The 19,037-nt window shown below is 38.7% G+C and overlaps 1 protein-coding gene across 1 annotated transcript; it reads right to left on the reverse strand.

The window, feature by feature from the left end:
• Positions 1–44: 44 nt before the first annotated feature.
• On the reverse strand, positions 45–17,372 carry SGCB (sarcoglycan beta). The gene is made up of 6 exons (XM_074324679.1): positions 17,249–17,372; positions 13,012–13,221; positions 7,664–7,849; positions 6,821–7,012; positions 6,376–6,507; positions 45–3,282 (listed from the first exon to the last, which is right to left on the reverse strand). Exons 1-6 carry the CDS (start codon positions 17,279–17,281, stop codon positions 3,079–3,081), a joined length of 957 nt encoding a protein of 318 aa, XP_074180780.1. The 5' UTR covers positions 17,282–17,372; the 3' UTR covers positions 45–3,078.
• Between the last annotated feature and the right edge of the window lie 1,665 nt (positions 17,373–19,037).

Genomic DNA, 19,037 nt, shown 5'->3' on the forward strand with positions numbered 1-19,037 from the left:
AGTAGAAACCTGGTAACATTTTAACCACTGAGAAATCAACAGCAAACAATTTACAGAATCTTTATTGTAAACAGAGGTCATTAATAGTTATTACAAATTGAATGAACTGAAACTCAAGTTAGCAATCTGAAACAGATTTATAGGTTTAGTTTGTATGGCATAATTTGTAATGTTTGCCCCCCCTCAACACGTTTTAAAAGATTACTAAAATTATCAGCATTTCAATGGTATCTTTTTTTTTAATCAAGTTTAGCACCGAAACTTTCTTACCCTCTTAAAAAAAAACAACTCATTCAAACTAGGTAGAATTTCCACCTTTCATCAACAAATCTATTACACAAAATTTGCTTTCTCATAATGCAAAAAGAATACAAATACATATAGTTTTAAATATTGTAGACCATATGTAGGCAGTCCCCACCTTGTGTTGTTTTCCATTTTTCCTCTCTGCCCATTAGTTTTGAAAACATTTCGCTTTTATTTCATTTGTCTCCCTTGCCATTGCATCCCACTTCTCAAGTACTGCAGTTACTTAAACAAGGATGTGTCCCCTCTTCTCCTGGGACCCTGTCTTTGTCATCTACCTTTCCCTGGTCACTGCTTGTCACATCAGTGCTCATTATAGGGGAGGAACAACCAGCAGAAAGAGGAAAGTTAACATTTCAGTTTATAGAAAAATACGACCTGGTAGTGAGAATGAGTAGCTCAAGCTTTACTTTATGCAAAATAGGTGACAGGTAAAACAGACAGTTTGTTCTTGATCTGCTTTCCAGGGAATTTTCCAGGTCTGCATTTCAGTGAAAAAGTGGGATGACCTTTAAAGTGTCCTCAAATACTACACCTGTTACCTTAACAATCAATTCTATAAAAACATCAAAATATCCTCTCATGTCCAAAGCACTTAATGGAAATGTATCAAAAACACAAGTATTTCTCAAAGAGGAGTAAAAATAGATTATTTCATGAATTACATTCAATAAATAATATTTTATAACATAGCATCTGTAGTGTCTGTAAAAATATTTATTTAAACAAATTTTCAAAACAAATCTAAATAGAGCAGACAAGTAATGAATGTAAAATTTAAAAATATACTATGTATCTGAATGAAAATTCCAAAGGATTTTTTTCTGAATATCATTCAGATATTAAATGATACTGAATGTATTAAAATAGATTCTGAATGTCACTATAATTAATAACACTCAGAGGTCATAAATTTTACTTTCTTTTTTCTTCATTTAAAAACTGTATTCAGTACTATGTAGTAAGTCAATCTCTATTTTAGTATACTTTAATGACTATTGATAATCTCTAAGGCATTTGGTTTTTCTATCAAAGAGAACTGTAACAACACTGAATGCAAATTGTTTTTTGTATTTTTTTATCTACACAGTTCAAAGTGACCATGACAGGATATTGTCATAGTTGAATGCAGAGTAGGGCCTACGATTTATCACAACTGCCTACTTTATAGCAAACTACTTTGAAGTCTCTGCCCCTGATGTTGTGTATGTCTTAATAATACCAGAGAGTTCCTTTCAAGTTAAATATAAAATACATTAAAAATCAACCGACCTGAGGGTTGTAAATCATTACAGTGGGCTGCTGATATTAGGAGCAGAGTCAGTTCTCCTACTTCCTTAAAAATTATTTGTATTATTTCCTGCATTAGCACTGTTTAGTCTAGTGCTTCCCAACTTTTTTCAAGGCATGACACACATTAAAAAGGGTACTATCGCACATTGGGGTGAAGCCACTGGGCTATTCCTGGCCAGCGGGACTTAACTGGGGCCATGGCCTCCCTAACCCCCTCACTTCTTACTGTGTTGCCCTGAGGGCTGAGGGGATAAATACCTTGGCAACCCTTTTCCCCAGGTCAGGTACTCCAGTGTGCCAAGGCCCATCAGTCCGGAAAGTAGGGTAACCCATAAGTAGGCAATCTAACATCGCTATAGTATAATATTTTGGAATTGGCTTAGGATAGTTTAAAATCTAACAGGGATTGGCTATTTTCTTTTTGACACAATTGAGTGACTGATTTTTTTAACACGAGTAAGCATACCTATTTTGTTCGATTCTTACGTGTAAGTTTGAATTAGTCTTTGTTCAACTTTCTACAGTTTTAAATAATTAAAACTACAGTACTGATATTGAAAAGAACATGGTATTTGGAAGCAGGTACATCTAGGTTTGACCCACACCTGAATTCCAACCCCAACTCTTCTATTTCCTATGTGACATTAGGCAAATTTCTTAACTTCTCTGATCCTCAGTTTCCTAATAGGTAAAACTTGGATAATAACACCTACTTACAGAGCTCTGGTGAGAATTAGAGAAACAACACATGCAATGCCCAGGACAAAGCCTAGGATATATAAGATGCTTAGTAAATGACAGCTATTATCATTATCTAAAAGTTAAAGCTGAGATGGATAGAATTTTAGTTTCTACCACATTGTGAACATTTAGTATTTATCAATATGTAACAAGTAAACATTCTATAATATTAGAGTATTTTCCTCCTTGTGCAAAACTAAGGAACCACAGTTTCTTACTATCTCACATACATGAAGTTCTTTAATGATTCACTTGCATGTGAGAATATGGCTGCAAGTTAATGCACCAAAAACCTGTCTTTGCTCTAAGAAGCCATGAGACACAGTGTGTAACATTTACTGACGATGTGTACCTTTTAAATATCTTAAGTGGGTCTATCTTTATTTAGTTACCAAAAGCTTACTTATAGGGAGTCTCAACAGTTGCTTCAGCCCTTTATCCTTTAGACAAGGAATAGTGGAATTTTAAAAACACTTTTTAAAAGATTAATTTTGATTTTATTAATTTCTGATAATTACTTTAGAGAACTATAATTTGAAGATCAGTGCAAATTAATGAAACAGAAGGTAGGCTCTCTGAGAATATTTTAAATATGGAGATTATATATAATAGATACAGTAGTGTTCTGCAGATAAAATAATTATCAGTTATCACAAACTGTAAAAACATGATTTGCATGCATACTTAAAAAAAAAGTCAAGTCCAGACATGAACATATGGATGACCTCTCAGGTTCTTCTAATGAGTGTTACCACAGGGGTTGTCTGCAATTTGGCAGCCCATGTTCTGGCCCGTGACTTGCACTTTGAAGAGCGTTCCGTCCGCACACATACAGAGCTTGTAGCGCACCCAGTCGCCAGGACCAAACTGGTCTCCACTGGAGGAACTGGGGAGGCGAGTTGTGCTAACCATCACAGTTCCATTGAGGATGATGCTGTTTTCCTATTAGGAGAATAGTATAATTTATTTACCTCCGCAAATGAGGATAAAACAAGTCTAATAAAACTTATTGGCATATTAACAAGAAGGCAGTAAGAAAGAGTAAAGTTATGACCAAAACAAAGAAAACAAAACTAGTATCAAGATTTAACTAGTGACCTCTTAGTAATAGTTCAAATGTATACAAATGGATTTGTAACACAATTTATTTCTCAGTTAAAATTACATCAAAATTCCTAAGTGTATAATAAGACTAATGTTGATAAAGTCTCAGATCATTTTTATTTGTTACTTCCTAACAGAGTTTTAACAAGGTTACTGGTTGATAAGTTTCTGACGATAAGCAGAAAAAGACTTTTTCTCCTAGTGAAATTTAATTCCCAATGTTTTTGAACACCTCAAATGAGGATTCAAACTATACAATTTTGAAGACCAGGCACTCGAGGGAAACTGCCTGGAGGTTTTCTTCCTCAATCCCACTGTTCTAGAAACATTCTTGTATTGTAGGCTCCCTACCTCCCTTTTTAAAAAGAATTCCTAAGCTTCTCTCTCCTTTCGTTCCTTTTCTTTTTTCATTCATTCAACAAATAACGATTAAATGTCTACTATGTGTTCGACACTATTCTATGTGCTGGGGATATTGCAGTCGACAGACAGGCAAGGTTCAAATTCTTACACAGTTGACATTTTAATGGGAGAGGGGCAGTAAACACATGAGCAGGTAAGACAAATATGATATCTGAGAAAAATAACTCAGGAAAAGTAGGGAGAAAGTGACCAGGCAGGGGTTACACTTTACACAGGGTGGTTGGGGAAGGCCCCTCTGATAAGGTCACGCAGCAATGGGAACTGGATTATGTGAAGGAGTAAGCCATGTGGGTAACTGGGGAAGAACACTCTGGGCAGAGGAAACACTACACACAAAGGCCCCAAGATGTGTCTGGTGCTGTGGGAACAAGAAGGAGGTCAGTGCGGCTGAAGCAGAGAGAGTGAGGGGGTAGATTGGTAGGAGATGAGTCAATGAAATAACTAGGGGCCAGATAGGTAAGTCCAGGGAATGGACTTTGGATTTTATTCTGAATTAGACAGGAAGCCATTTGGAGGGTTCTGAATAGGGAAGTGGTATGATCTTTTAAAAAGGATCATCCTGGCTGCTGTATACAGAACTAACTACAGGGTGAAAGAGGAAGTAGGGACCACTTAAGAGCTGTTCCAACAGTGCAGGTAGGAAATGATGATGGTTTATACCATGGTGGTGGTGGCGGTGCTGGTGGTGAAGGTGGTAAGAAGCAGCTAGATTCTGTACGTCTTCTGAAGGCAGAGCCTGAAGGCTTTGCTGATGTACTGATAGGTACCACTTAACTAGAAGGGAATCCTGAAAGAAATGTATGTTTGGGGAGGGAGGGAGGATATTAAGATTTTAGTCTTGTTGAATTTGAGTTGCCTGTTAGATATTGAAGTAGAGAAGGTAAGAAGGCAGGTGGATATGAGAATCACAGTTCAGAGGAGAGATTAAAGAGAGAATTTCAAATTTGAGAATCATCAGCTTATAGAGGGTATTTAAAGCAATGAGGAAGTTGGTTATAAAGTAATGAAAATGGCTAATTGACTATGAAGTGATAGTACATGGAATAAATAAGTCTTAAGTGATGACTTTTCCAATTTTGTTCCAGTGCTGCCATCTTGTGGTCATTTAATTTTATTTTCTTTAAATTGCTAAAGCCATCACTTTTTAAAAGCAGTTTGAGAAAACTCTAGTGATTAACTATACAGTTAAAAACTAACCACTAATATTAACTGAATTACAAAGCTAATTATTATTTTAAATACTGGCTTTTTCTTTAACTGTGGAGAAAGTGACATGTGTATGTATATTTTAAAGTATTTTAATATTTGTCATATTAACAACAGGTAGAATTCTCGGGGGGGGGGGAATAAAAGATTTAGTAACTCACTAATGGCTAAGTACAAATCTATAACATCTATTGCTTCTTCGAGTTTCTAGTGCAGAGAACAGCCCCCTGAGACCATTTTTCAACACTATTCTCTTAGAGAAATGGCTTCTTACTATACAGTACATGTAAAAAATACTCAGTATTGCTATTGAATTTCTGGCAAGAATCACATTTTAGGTTCATCTTTATTATTTAGAGGTTGGAATATGTGCTTTAATGGGAAAAGCTATTTTTGGAAGTTGGAAGAACTTAATTTTTAAAAGTCTTTTCCCCCTAAGACCTATGAAATTAAATTTAAAAAAGGAAAGATTTTGTAAGGCCATAGCTTTAAGTTCTCTTTTTTCATTTAATGCTCGTTAAAACAGATTTAATTAGCTTTAGTTAAGTAGCATATAGCAGGTGCTCAAAGACATTTTGAATAAATATTCTTTTACCAGGATTGTGAGTAGGTAAAACGTTTTGGGATTTATGGCTCCCTCATATGAAATATGTTACCTATTAAAGTTCAGATATAATCTGTAATGCGCAGAGAAAATCTCACTTTTCAATAGCTATAATAAAGGCAAAAGGTTTTTCCTTTGTAATTAATAATGGATATATAAATAAAAATACATTTTATATATTTCCTATTTGATTTTCACATCACTGGATACAAAACTCTGGAACAGATATGAAAAATCTAACTGAAAAAATACCCTGGCAACTTTGTGGAAGAGATACTTACTTTAATTTTCCAGAATTCTCTTTTGGAAGTTTTTTTGCTTTTTGTTTTGTTTTTTTCCTTTTAAAATAATATAGGTAGCAGTATGTAAAAAAAAATTTTTTTTTAGACAATAACAGGCAAGCAGAAATAAAATTAAAATTAAAATAATCTGTTATCCTGCGACCCATAGTTAATCATTGTTGATCTATTGACATACCTGCCCAGGTTTTTATAAACATATATATGTTCTGAAAAGTAAAAATGAGATATTTCACAAATTGTTTTATAACTTTCTTTTACTTCACAATCCATTTTGAACATCCTTCCATGTCAAAAATACAACTACACTGCCATTTTCAATAATTGCATATTATTCTACATATGGATTTATGTACCCAAGAATCTATTAATTCTCTTAAACTCTTAAAAAATACTCACTGCTTTTAACTCCATATTACCACCCATGTGAAATTCAATGGTTTTGCCCATAATGAACACGCCTTCATTTCCACGCACTATAGCACGCCCATCAACTTTTATATTTAAATCACTAGTAGCATTGCTGGTAATCTGAAAAAAAAAAAGAAGTAGTGAAAAGAGTTTCTAAATTAAAGTGAGAATTATTATCAGAGATAGCGGAATAGGTGTTTCAATGTGAAATATGAAAGGCAAGTGTTTTCATTCACATTTTACAGATGTTGAGATAAAGAGAGATGACTTGATAATGATCACATCAGCTAGTTAATAACACATCTAGAACTAATCCGTTCCATTGCTCTGGAATTTCTTTCATATCACTAGCAAACAGTGAAACTCCCCTCCCATTTTGTAACTTCAGACAATAATTTTCTTCCATTAATAAAGCAAAGAAAATAAATCATACCCTTTCAGTAGATGCTTTTTGAACATTCAAACTTTTCACTCCACTTGGTAAATGAAACTCATGAGTTTCGTAGTCTGTGCTGAATAAGATATTTTGAGTCCTTGGGTCGAAAAACTGCATACCAATGTCACTTGTAATAGAAGTTTTGTTCTTTTCTACACTGAGCTTTGTTGTCCCTTGCTGAAAAACAATCTTCAGAAAAACAATTTTCATGAATGGTTTCAAAGAAGACTGCAACCAAACTTCATCAAGAACATTGTTAGAACACTCTGTAATAATAGACTAATTTTAAATAGTTTTAACTGCTTCTGTCTGTCCCCCCTCCACCCACTTGGGAGAAGAGTTCTTTAAATGAAGGCTTATGTGTTTGTTTGCTTATACTGCTCTGCACAAATACATGGGTCACAGGGCAAATGGACGGAGGCTGACGATGGGCGGAGGAGGTAAGGATACCTCCTTGAGGTTCTAGGCAGTTACAAACCTGTGTGACAGCAGCCACTTGGCATGGGCTGCCACTGACTAGATGGGTGTACTCTCTTCTAGACTCCCAGAAAGTAGAGGGTATTCTAATCTGGGAAGGTGCTTTTTTTTAACGGTTTCCTTGTACGGAGAAGAAAAGAGTAAACTATGTATTCTTACAGTAATTACATCACAGAAAATACTACCAAGGAACAAAATCCAGAATATTAAGAAAGTATCTAATATTAATAAATTGTAAGACCAACAATATTATTAAATATATTTATGAACTTTCCCTAAAGGAAAACATCCATTTCTAAGAATCAACTCTAGGTTTTCCCAAGAATTTTTCTTTAATGTCTCTCAATTAACGTGGTAACTTACAGGCTGGTTGTTGCCAGTAATCACCAAATTTTCATTTCGCCTTCCTCCTACTGTGCTCTTATAAAGAGGATGTATAACTCCCATGTCAGAAACTTGCTTAAATCGAAGCAGACCACTTTCATGAAACTCCATGCTGTCACAGCCATTTGGTCCAATGCGAATCACAGCCCAGATAACAAGTGTTATCTAAAAAAAAAAACAAGCCCACTGTTAATAGGTAGCATACATTTAACATAATTGGAAAACAAATAGAAAAGATAACTGTGTTTTATCGGTGAGATGAACACATCAATTGGTTTTCCACTTACAAACAAAATCAATTTTATTTTTATCAAGGTATTACATGCAAATAGTTAAAAGTTAAAAACTGCTAAAAGGTCTATAAAAAAAAAAGAGCAGTTTCTTATTTTGTCTATCCTCTCCGTATCTCACCCAGGGACAACCACTTTCAATAATTTTCACTATTTCGTCCAGAATTTACCTCCTTATTTCTAAATAGTATGTGTATATTGTTTCTTCACTCTTCAATTTTAGGTTTTATTGGTTAGTTTCCTATTTTAGCAGGTAAGAATTTTAGCTCATCTATATTTCTTTTCCAACTCCAATCTCAAGTTTTGGTTAAATCCATGTTCAATACTTTCAGTATAATAACCATTTAAGTATTATTTACTGCTAAGCCAAATATTGTATTATGATGGCAGATCCTTTCTTGTACTTTGTGTCTCTGAATTTAATATTTGTTTTTCCTTTGCTTAGTTTCTTTGAAAATCTAACTAAATCTTTTCAAACCTTCCAACATTTCTGCCAAATGTCTCTCACTAAAATGTTCTAGTGGTCCAAACCTCTCAGATCATTTATAACTTCTATTTTTCTCTCCCAAGAAATCTTCCTGGAACCCCTATTTTCTTGCCTCAGTCTGGACTGTTACCCTTTGGGTCTGCTGCACAGCTGTAATCATGAACTTTTCCCTTCACTTTCACGCTGGAACTTCCTTTTGTTTTTCTCCCTTCTCTCCCTCTGGATACCCAGTTTCCTGTATCCTTATCTTCAACTTTCTTGGTTTATACCTTTTGTTGGTAGTGCACATCCTCCAGTGGGCACCTTAAAAATCTATGTGAAGTAACATTTTCTGAGAGTGTGCATGGCTAAAAAATGTCTTATATTTCCTCCCATCTGATCGATAGTCTAGGTTGGTATACATTTCTAGATTAGAAACTGTTTTCTGGCCATGTTACCCAAAACAATATACAGATTTAATGCAATCCCCATCAAAATCCCAATGGCATTTTTTAGAGAAATAGAACAAAAAATCATCAGATTTGTTTGGAACCACAAAAGACCCCGAATAGCCAAAGCAATCTTAAGAAAAAAGAACAATAATGGAGGTATCACACTCCCTGACTTTAGCTTGTACTACAGGGCTACAATAATCAAAACAGCATGGTATTGGCAGAAAAACAGACACATAGACCAATGGAATAGAATTGAGAACCCAGAAATAAACCCACATAAATATGGACAGACAATTTTTGACAAGGAAGCAGAAAACATACAATGGAGGAAAGGCAGCCTCTTCAATAAATGATGCTGGGAGAATTGGATAGCCACGTGCAAAAGAATGAAACTGGACTGCTATCTGTCACCATGTACCAAAATTAATTCAAAATAGATCAAAGACTTAAGCATAAGACCTGACACAATAAACTGCATAGAAGAAAACATAGGTACTAAACTTATGGACCTTGGGTTCAAAGAGCATTTTATGAATTTGACTCCAAAGGCAATGGAAGTAAAAGCTAAAATAAATGAATGGGACTATATGAAACTTAAAACCTTCTGCACAGCAAAAGAAACCATCGACAAAATAAAAAGGCAACCAACTGAATGGGAGAAGATTTTTACAAACAGTGCCTCCGATAAGGGGCTAATATCCAAAATACACAAGGAACTCATGAAACTCAACAACAAAAAAACAAACAACCCAATTGAAAAATGGGCAGAGAACCTGAAGAGACATTTCTCCAAAGAGGACATACAAATGGCAAATAGACATATGAAAAAACGCTCAACATCACTAATCATCAGAGAAATGCAAATAAAAACTACAATGAGATATCACCTCACCCCAGTCAGAATGGCTATCATCAACAAGACAAATAGTAACAAGTGTTGGAGAGGCTGTGGAGAAAAAGGAACCCTCATCCACTGTAGGTGGGAATGCAGACTGGTGCAGCCGTTATGGAAGGCAGTGCAGTGCGGAGGTTCCTCAAAAAATTACGAATAGAATTACCATATGACCCAGCAATCCCTCTCCTGGGTATCTACCCAAAAAATCTGAAAACATTTATCCATAAAGACACGTGTGCGCCAATGTTCATTGCAGCTTTGTTTACGGTGGCCAAGACATGGAAACAACCAAAATGTCCTTCGATAGATGAATGGATAAAGAAGTGTGGTATATATACACAATGGAATACTATTCGGCGGTAAGAAAAGATGATATAGGAAACATTTGTGACAACATGGATGGATCTTGAGAGTATAATGCTAAGCGAAATAAGTCAGACAGAAAAAGCAGAGAACCATGTGATTTCACTGATATGTGGTATATAAACCAAAAACAACAAAAGAACAAGACAAACAAATGAAAAACAAAAACTCATAGACACAGACAATAATTTAGTGGTTACCAGAGGGTAAGGGGGGTGGGGGGTGGGAGATGAGGGTAAGGGGGATCAAATATATGGTGATAGAAGGAGAACTGACTCTGGGTGGTGAACACACAGTGGGATTTATAGATGATGTAATACAGAATTGTACACGTGAAATCTATGTAATTTTACTAACAATTTTCACCCCAATAAATTAAAAATAAATAAATAAATAAATAAATAAATAAATAAATAAATAAAAGAAACTGTTTTCTCTCTGAATTTTGAAGACCTTTGCTTTCTTGCTTTCTAGTGTTCAGTGCTGCTTTTGAGAGGTTCAGTGCCACTCTGATTTTGTATTCTTTATACATAACCTGTTTCTTTTTCCTCTGGAAGATTTTAGGATTTTCTATGTATTCTTGGTTTTCTTAAATTTCACAGTAATGGCCTTGGTGTGAATCTTTTCTATGCAGTATGCTGGACCCAGAACGTAGTTTTCAATTTGTTTTCGGAAATTTTCTTGATTTGTTTGACAACTTTCTCCCCAGCGTGTGCCCTCTTCTGTTTCTGAAACTCCTATTAACAGAATGTTACAGTTCTTGGATTGATTCTTTAATGTTATTGAACTTTCTGGAAGAATTCCTTTTCTTTATCTTCCAATATCTATCTATCTGTCTGTCTGTCTGTCTGTCTACCTACCTACCTACCTACCTACCTACCTACCTAACCATCCATCCATCCATCCATCCATCCATCCATCCATCCATCCATCCATCCATCCATGTCTATTTCTAGGAGTTGGTCCGTCTTCTTTAATTGCTCCTTTTTGATGGCATGTTATCCATGTTTCATGGATGTAATATCTTTTCATTTCTCTGAAGATACTTATTTTAGGTGTTTTTTTTTTTTTAAGTTTTCTGTTATTCATTGCATTTTTCTCTATCTCCTTGAATTCCTACGTTCCCCATGGTTTGGATATTTTAGGTCTCTATCATTTTTCCATTCTGGGAGTTTTCCTCCAAAATATATTGATCCTTTGTGGCTCAGTGTTCATATTTAACAGTGAGGTTGCAAAAAGTCCATAGAAAGTTCTCTGTATGGGGTGGGGTTTGTGATTGACAGGCTTTGCAGGAGGGAGATCATGTGACTTTTTCACTGGGACCTGCCAAGGGTAATATCTTCAGGGTTTTTTTCCAGGTGCTTCAGTTTCTCCAGAGGAGGCTATTTTATCTCTTGCCCAGGGTATCTCTTGCCTGGAGTATCAGAAAATGAGGTGGAAGATAAGGACAAAGGAGCCTGGGAAAGGGAGTCTCAGTGCTCAGGATTTAGACTTCCCTGCTTTCCGTAGGGAACCCCACCCCTACCTCCTCTGTACAACAGGCTCAGGCAGAAAGAATCCTCTCTGGTTCAGCGTATTTTCGTGTGGGCTTAGGAGCAGTAATTGCCTGACTGCTGGCTGGGAGGCAGAGGAAGGCTAGGGATCTCCTGGCTCCTTCTACAGATTTTCAAACAAGCTCTGTTTTCAGTTCCAACCTCACCTCTGCTTTTTGGGGTACTTGTACTTCCAGTTCCTGAGGCGTTTCAGGATTCTGCAAGGAGCTTTCACCCACACACCCTGCAACCTCGTCTCACACACACACACAGCAGTTTCTCTTCTCTGATAAGTTATCTGCTATTCCTCCTCCTCCTTTTTGTCTTCATATGTTATGATTTAGATTTCAGTTAACTCCTACTTTCTTCTAAGATATTTCTGTCTCTTGACATTTTCACCTGGAGATGAGCGTTTTAGAGAGGAAGGGGACGATAATGTCTTTTCTCTGCCATCTTAATCAAAAGTTCCCAAGAAAATAAATTTACAAAATAAAATAAATTCAGAATATGTGCTCCTAGTAAAGCTATTTACGGTACCAGCTCTTTTTGATTTAAGTAAAGAATTAGACACAAATGTTTTGGATGTACATAAATACAAAGGACTGGTTTGAGAGTATTAGAAGTAAAGAAGAAAGTAGATGGAATCACTTTAGAATTGCCGAAGTCCACGTTCATGATCAGTGGTTAACTACACCAATAATCACGCTCTGAAAATATGTATCCACACACATGCCAGAGGGTTTCAGATTTAACCCTCAGATAGTTATGCCCTTGGATTGAAAGTCTTCTTCATTAACAAAGCAAATCTCTTTGGGAAAGGCAACATACCAGGTACTTAGCACCTTAGTGTAAACCACCTACCAGATCCTTTCATTCTTTGACAACAGAGATTTAAGACTATAAAAAATAACCCTTTACTGCCACCCGAGGGTTTACAATTTTAAAATCTAGCCAAGGAGACAAGACGCAGTATGGGAAAAGCTGAATAAAAACAGACTCGATTATATTTTTTAAGAGAAGGCAATAAAATCACCTTGGCAAAGGTCTTTTCTGCTGAGTTGATCCTATCCTTTTAAAACTTAAGTCCTTTAAAGGGAAGGATCCATGGACATTTTTTTCTAAATAAAATGAATACATGGCAATATTAGCATGTTTTTATATATAAAGTAGTCATTGAAACACAGTAAGAGATAAAACGTGTAGAAAAGAAGAAAGTAAGAGGGTCTTGAAAGAAATTATAGAAACGAAGTCCATGATTTCACTGAAAAACAGATGAAAAATTCCCCATGGTAAGGAAAAAAAGAATGTGCTGTGCTGCATACTCACGATTAAGTTGATGACAGCCAGGATAAACAAGAGGACGATCACACAGATGGCCAGGTTGCCCTTCCTCCCTCTCAAGCCTGTTTTATGGAGGCGATCCTCATCAATTGGAATATATCCGGCTTTAAAGTTACTGTTGTGCTCCTTGTTGACATTTCTTCTCTCAACAGCCTTCTCCCGCATGGACTTCTTTACAGGACCATTGGAACTTTGCTAAAACAAAGCACAACACATAGGGACAGCTATAGCCTCTCTTTTTGATGCATTTATTTATTAAGTGCATATTCGTAACCAAAGAAAGCGGAATTGGTTAGTGATATATTTTCCACTAATAAACTTCAAGCCACATTTAGTTGCAGGCGCTCAGTAAGGGTCTTACTGTGCTTGGAGGTGTCGTAGAGGAGAACTTTCAGTGTGACTATTTGATAACATATTTCTACTCTCTTCTGTGAACAGTCCTACTTCAGTAAGTGTACAGTTAGCTCATTTGGGGAAAGAACTGACATACACATTTGTTTGCTTGTGTTTTTTTTAAGGAGGGCACAGCTCACAGTGGCCTATGTGAGGATTGAACCAGCAACCTTGATGTTATTAGCACCACGCTCTAACCAACTGAGCTAACAGGCCATCCCCTAAAAAGCTGTTTTAATTTCCAATATGGTAAATATCAATGGATATAACGCACATAAACGAAAGTGCTTTGGAATTGTCCATAATTTTTAAGAGTTCAAAGAGAACCTGAGACCAAAAAGTTTGAGACCTCTGACTTAGACTGTGGTTGAATGACATTTTAGGTAATAACCTGGCCTGTCATGAACACAAAGAAATGGGTAGAAATGGATACTGTACAATTTACATATTTTATAGAACTCTGAGAAAATTCATTTATTAAGTAGGTATTTAGTAAGCACTTTATGCTTAAGCATAAATAGGAATACAAACGAAATATAGGACAGGATCCTTGTCTTCTAGACAAACAAATGTGATTTGGGTATATGGAATAATTAGCATGCAATAAAGGATTCTGTATGTTCAGGTGCCAAAATCAATGGTATAGACAATATGTGCTGTGGAATTCAATGAGAGGAGAGACAGGATGGCTTGGAGTTGCCAGGGAAACCAGAAGGAGTAGGTGGGTCAGATCTGGTAATTCAGGGAGAATAAAGTTGGAAATGTAGGGCAGGTTGTTCAAGTTCTTGGACGGCTGGGTGCAAATTCTAGTCTTTATGTCTGTTTACCTGGGAGTCACTGGAGATTTCTGAGCATGAATGGCACATGTATGTTTCAGGATGCTAAATGTGGCCCTGGTAGGCGCTAGGAAAGAGGATTAAGTAGACTGTAAGCAGGCTTTTGGGGATGCTGTAGTAATGGAGGTTAGTGGAAACGAAGGCCTAAACTAAGGTGGGATGAAAAAGGAGAGATGGAAAATATACTTCAACAGAAAAGTTAACTGAATTTGTAGCTAGGTCAAAAAAAGAACCTCATGTTTACTGAATGATGACTAGTTAAATGTGGGGAATGAAGGAGGGAGAAGATTCTACACATGTTGCATTTGAATTGAATGAGAAATACCACATGCCTCAAAGCCCATAGGAAGGATGGGATATTAGGTCAGTCAGGACTAGAGATAGATTTGAGAGTCCTCAGCCTCGAGGTAAGTTAAATCTATGAGGCTGTATCAGTTTACTGTGAAAAACAGTATAGAGGGAAGAGAGGAGCCCAGGACATAGTTCTGGGAAACTTTAAATATGCAGGGAATGTGGACAATGAGAAAGACAATGAATGGTAAGAAAATCAAGGATGTGTACTGTTGCTGAACTTGATTCATCAGGAAGTGCCTCCGTAAGATGAACTTTGAGAGTAGGAATTACTCCTGAAACGGTGCCAGCATGTGCACATCTAGTTTTGAGTTCAGAAGGAGAAAAGAGGAAAGAGGGAGTCTAGCTAAAGAATCATGTACTGTTAGAGAAACATTGTGCTTTTCTTTGTTGTTGTTAGTACCTCCCCAGTCCTTCAATTTGTAGGAGGACTAGTATATTTGATGGCAGAGGGAAATATGCCAAGAGAGGCAGGAGAGCAAGTGGTACAGAGGACAAGAGAAGAGAACAGTCTTACAGGGTGGGCTCCCACATCATTGAAATGGTTTACACCACGAAGGGAAAACCTTCTTCGTTTTCCTAGGGTGCCAAGAAAGAGAGGAGAGGGTTACTGGCATCTCACCAGGGCGTAGCAGGCTGGTTGAGGGCTTATGGAAAAAGACAGGAAAGATCATCTTGAGTAATGTGGTAGATGAAATTTTTAAATTCCACAAAGCAGCAAGGACAGCTCTGTAGAAGAGAATTCAATCTACTCAATAGATTTTATCACAAAACACCTATGGATGCTGAATACAGTTGTGGTGGTTGTGTACCTGCATGAGGTGTGACATCTAGCAGGGTGCATGACACTGCAGATGTTTTAGAGTTGAATATGCATTTTGATAGCTTCCCCCCCGCCCAAAGATAGTAAAATCCCTTAAGGGAGGTGTGCCTTCTTCTACTGTTCACAGACACGTGTGACAATGCTGATAGATGCGCAATTTAAAAATCTTAGCCAGAGTTTGAATATAGGTCTGATGAGAGAGACAGGGCAAAATGCATCCCGCCTAGGATGCATTCTTTAATCTTCTCTGCAAATTCACGTGCCCTGTTATACTCATTGAATGCACTTTACATTTATTGAAGAGTTATTATATGCCAGATGCTCAGACTACTAAGATGAGCAAGACACAGCACCTACTCTCAATGAACTTCCTTACAGGTAAGTAGGGTAGATAGTCAGGGTCATTAACAACTGCAGTTCAACGTGCCAAGTGCCGTAGAGGAGCAATGCACAGATACCAGAGGAATGCAACTCCACTTAGCGAGCAGAAGCATCAGTGAAGGTTTTTAAGAAAACTTGAGGTTTTAGTTGAATCTTGAAAGATAAACAGGAGTTAGGCAAAAGTGCAGCTATAGATGAAATGTGTACAGGCAACTGTATAGGAAAGGGGCAAAAAGGTGTGAGATGTGGTTAGAGGCCAGTAAATGAATGGATATAAGTACCATGTCAAGAATGATGGATTCTATCTGAAGGCGATGGGGGACTGACTACTGAAGATGTGAAATAGGTTAGTGATACAAGAGAATTTGCATTAGAGCAAAATCAAACCAGTAAGAGATGAACTGGAATAGACAAGTTTATTTTAGGTCCCTAAGAATGACTCTTCCAGTGATATATATCCAATAGATCTCTAAAAGCCGTTAATTAGCTAAGAAAATCTTCCCAGAAAAAAAGATTTTTTGGAGACCGAATGTTGGCTGCTTGACTCGTATTTATTTTTTTAAAGTGTTGAAGAATGGGACTTTTTCAAAAGAAACTACCACATCATAGTTTCTTTCTTTCTTTTTTTTTTTAAGGGAAATAACAGTGAAAGAAAAAAGTGACGATGAAAATTATTTTTATAACAAATCACCTTAGTAACTATAGGTATGTGTATGTATCTTTACACACACACACATTCATGTATACATATATACATATGTCCAGCTTGCTTTTGGAGGAAAATAGCCTTTTAAACTTTTCTAAGTTACAAGTTCACAATGCCGATCATGAATTACTTCATTATGCATTTTTAAAAATGATTTTAAGCCAATCGGTCAGGAGACAGTTTCATACTGGTGACGAGATCTCCAAAAACCACAGCGGGCGGAGAAATCGGGATGTCTGCATCTCCACACTGGGGATGACAGACACAAGAAGTGGCCGCAGGCTGACACCCAGGCAACAGCTGTGTCTTGGCTGCTGTCGGGGGAGCCTGGCGGCGGCGGGGCTGAGGTTATTTTTACCCGCATCTTAGCTTTGCCACCGAGCGCACGTCCCCGGCTCGTCCCCGCGCAGGCTCCCGGCTGCCGCGGCCGCCTTCCGGCCTCTTAGGACCGCGACCCCTCCTCATCCCAGCCGAGGGACAGCCAGGCCAGGCCGAGAGCCCGGCTCGCTTCTCCTCCCCAGCCCCGGAGCCCCTGCCCGGGGGCTCGCCCGGCCTCTGCCAGCATCCCGGGCTGCAGACAGCGCCTCCCGCCCCGCCCGCCCCGCCCCACCCCGCGCCGCCCCGCCCCGCCCCGCGGAGCCCCCTCCCGCCGGCCAGCCCCAGGCCAGCCCCACCGGCAGGACCCCGGGGCCCCTGCCCCTGCAGTCCGCGGCCGCGGCGGGGCTCACAGACCTGCTCGGCCGCCGCCGCCGCTGCCGCCGCCATCTTCCCGCGGCCGCCGCACCCCGAGCGCCTGCGCCTGCGCCCTGGCGGCCGGGTGGGAGGGGGGACCTGCGGCTCACTGCGCCCCAACCCTGTCCCCGGGAGGGAGGTTCGGAGGCGGCGCTCCGCTGCGCCCTGCATCCAGGACTGTGGCCTCGGGAACGTATTTCCACCCACGGCGATTCCACGCGACTTCGGGCCGTGGACTCTCCCGAAAGGGCGCCCGCAAAGTACTGAGGACGCCTCTGCTTCCCCAACCCCATTCCCCGCCACGCTGGGCCGAGGCCATCCCCGGCTGGCATATTCTCATTCCTTCATGGGCCGGGGTCTCCCTGGCTGGGGCCCAAAGGGGCGTTTTCCAGAGTAGAGGTGGACGAAGATGGGGTGGCGACAATGTGGACAGAGGGTAACAAGTTGCCAGGTAGCCTGCTACAATCTTGAAGGCGTAGAGTCCTCAAGGAAGACGCACAGTCACTTTAGGGGATGCTGCTTAACTTTGGAGGAGGGCCGATGACGTTTGATGCCTTTTTCTGTGGCAGTGGGGGTGGGTTTGCCATTTAGTATTGGAGATAGTGTTGTCCATGTGTATCCTGGGAAACCTAATTTCACAGATATTTACTGCACACCAGGAAGCCACCCAAATGTACAAGTAACCTTTCTTTTTCTAGGAACTCGGTCAGTATGGCTTTTTAATGACTGGAGCCATTGTTTCACTAACTGCCTGCTTTACATCAGAGGATTGCTGTGAAGTTTAAATAGACAGTCTGACACATAACAAATCTCTCATCAACATTTCCCTTCTCTACCCTGATTTTGGCTAATGTCAGTACCTAACTGTTCATTAATTTCTGTGTATATTCTTTTCCAAACACTAGAACAACCTGAATGAAATCTCTAGGCCCACTCCTGCCTGGATCTCTAGGACAAACCTGCATTTTAGGCAGGAAGTTACAGCCCAGGGCTTTGGGAATCAGCAGTAAGATTCTGTGAATAGTCCGGCTCTGATCCCATCTCTTGATTTAGATCACTGGGCCTTTGACTGATCTTCAGTTCCTGTCTCCAGTTCAGTTACTCTAGTCTTTCCTATGCTTTGCCTCTTATTCCTCAGCCTGGAAAGTCCTCATTTTTTCTATCCGCCAAGAAGCCACTAAAATGTCACATTCTCTTTAAAGGTTCCCTAGGCTCCTATGGGCAGTTTTAGCTGGTCTTTCCCTTAATTCTGCTCCTAGTCTTTTTTAGCACTTCATATTATTGTGTTTTGTCTTGTTTACCTGTCTGATGTCATCTAAAAGACGGTGAACTCTATCTGGAAGGGCCATGTCTTACTTGTCGTTTTACCTCCAATGCCTAGCATAGTATTGACACTTATTGTCTTAGAAATTTGCCTGATATCCCAGTTTCTAAGACTAGAGTCCTATCTTGACTTTGCCAACTTCTCTCCCACTTAGGTGGTAAGATAACTGATAACTCATTTTCCTGATGCCAAATGTCCCTTTGATAGCTGAAAGACCACCTTTTTTTGGAGTCCTCATTGCTGATCTCCACCTCTCTGACAGGACACCTCACAATTTTCCTTGATACCAATCGCTATAGCCTTTAAAGAGAGATCCAACACACTCACATGACCACATCTTTGATGTGGTCATTTCCAAATGTATTATCTTCAAGCATTTTCCCCCCTGAAATAATAATATTTAGAGTCTACTGTGTACCTGGCAATCTCTTTTTAATTCTTCCAGCAGTTTTATGAGATAGGTCA

The sequence above is a fragment of the Rhinolophus sinicus genome, linkage group LG02 (genome assembly GCF_036562045.2).
Source record: "Rhinolophus sinicus isolate RSC01 linkage group LG02, ASM3656204v1, whole genome shotgun sequence".
Classification (NCBI taxonomy): Eukaryota; Metazoa; Chordata; class Mammalia; order Chiroptera; family Rhinolophidae; genus Rhinolophus; species Rhinolophus sinicus.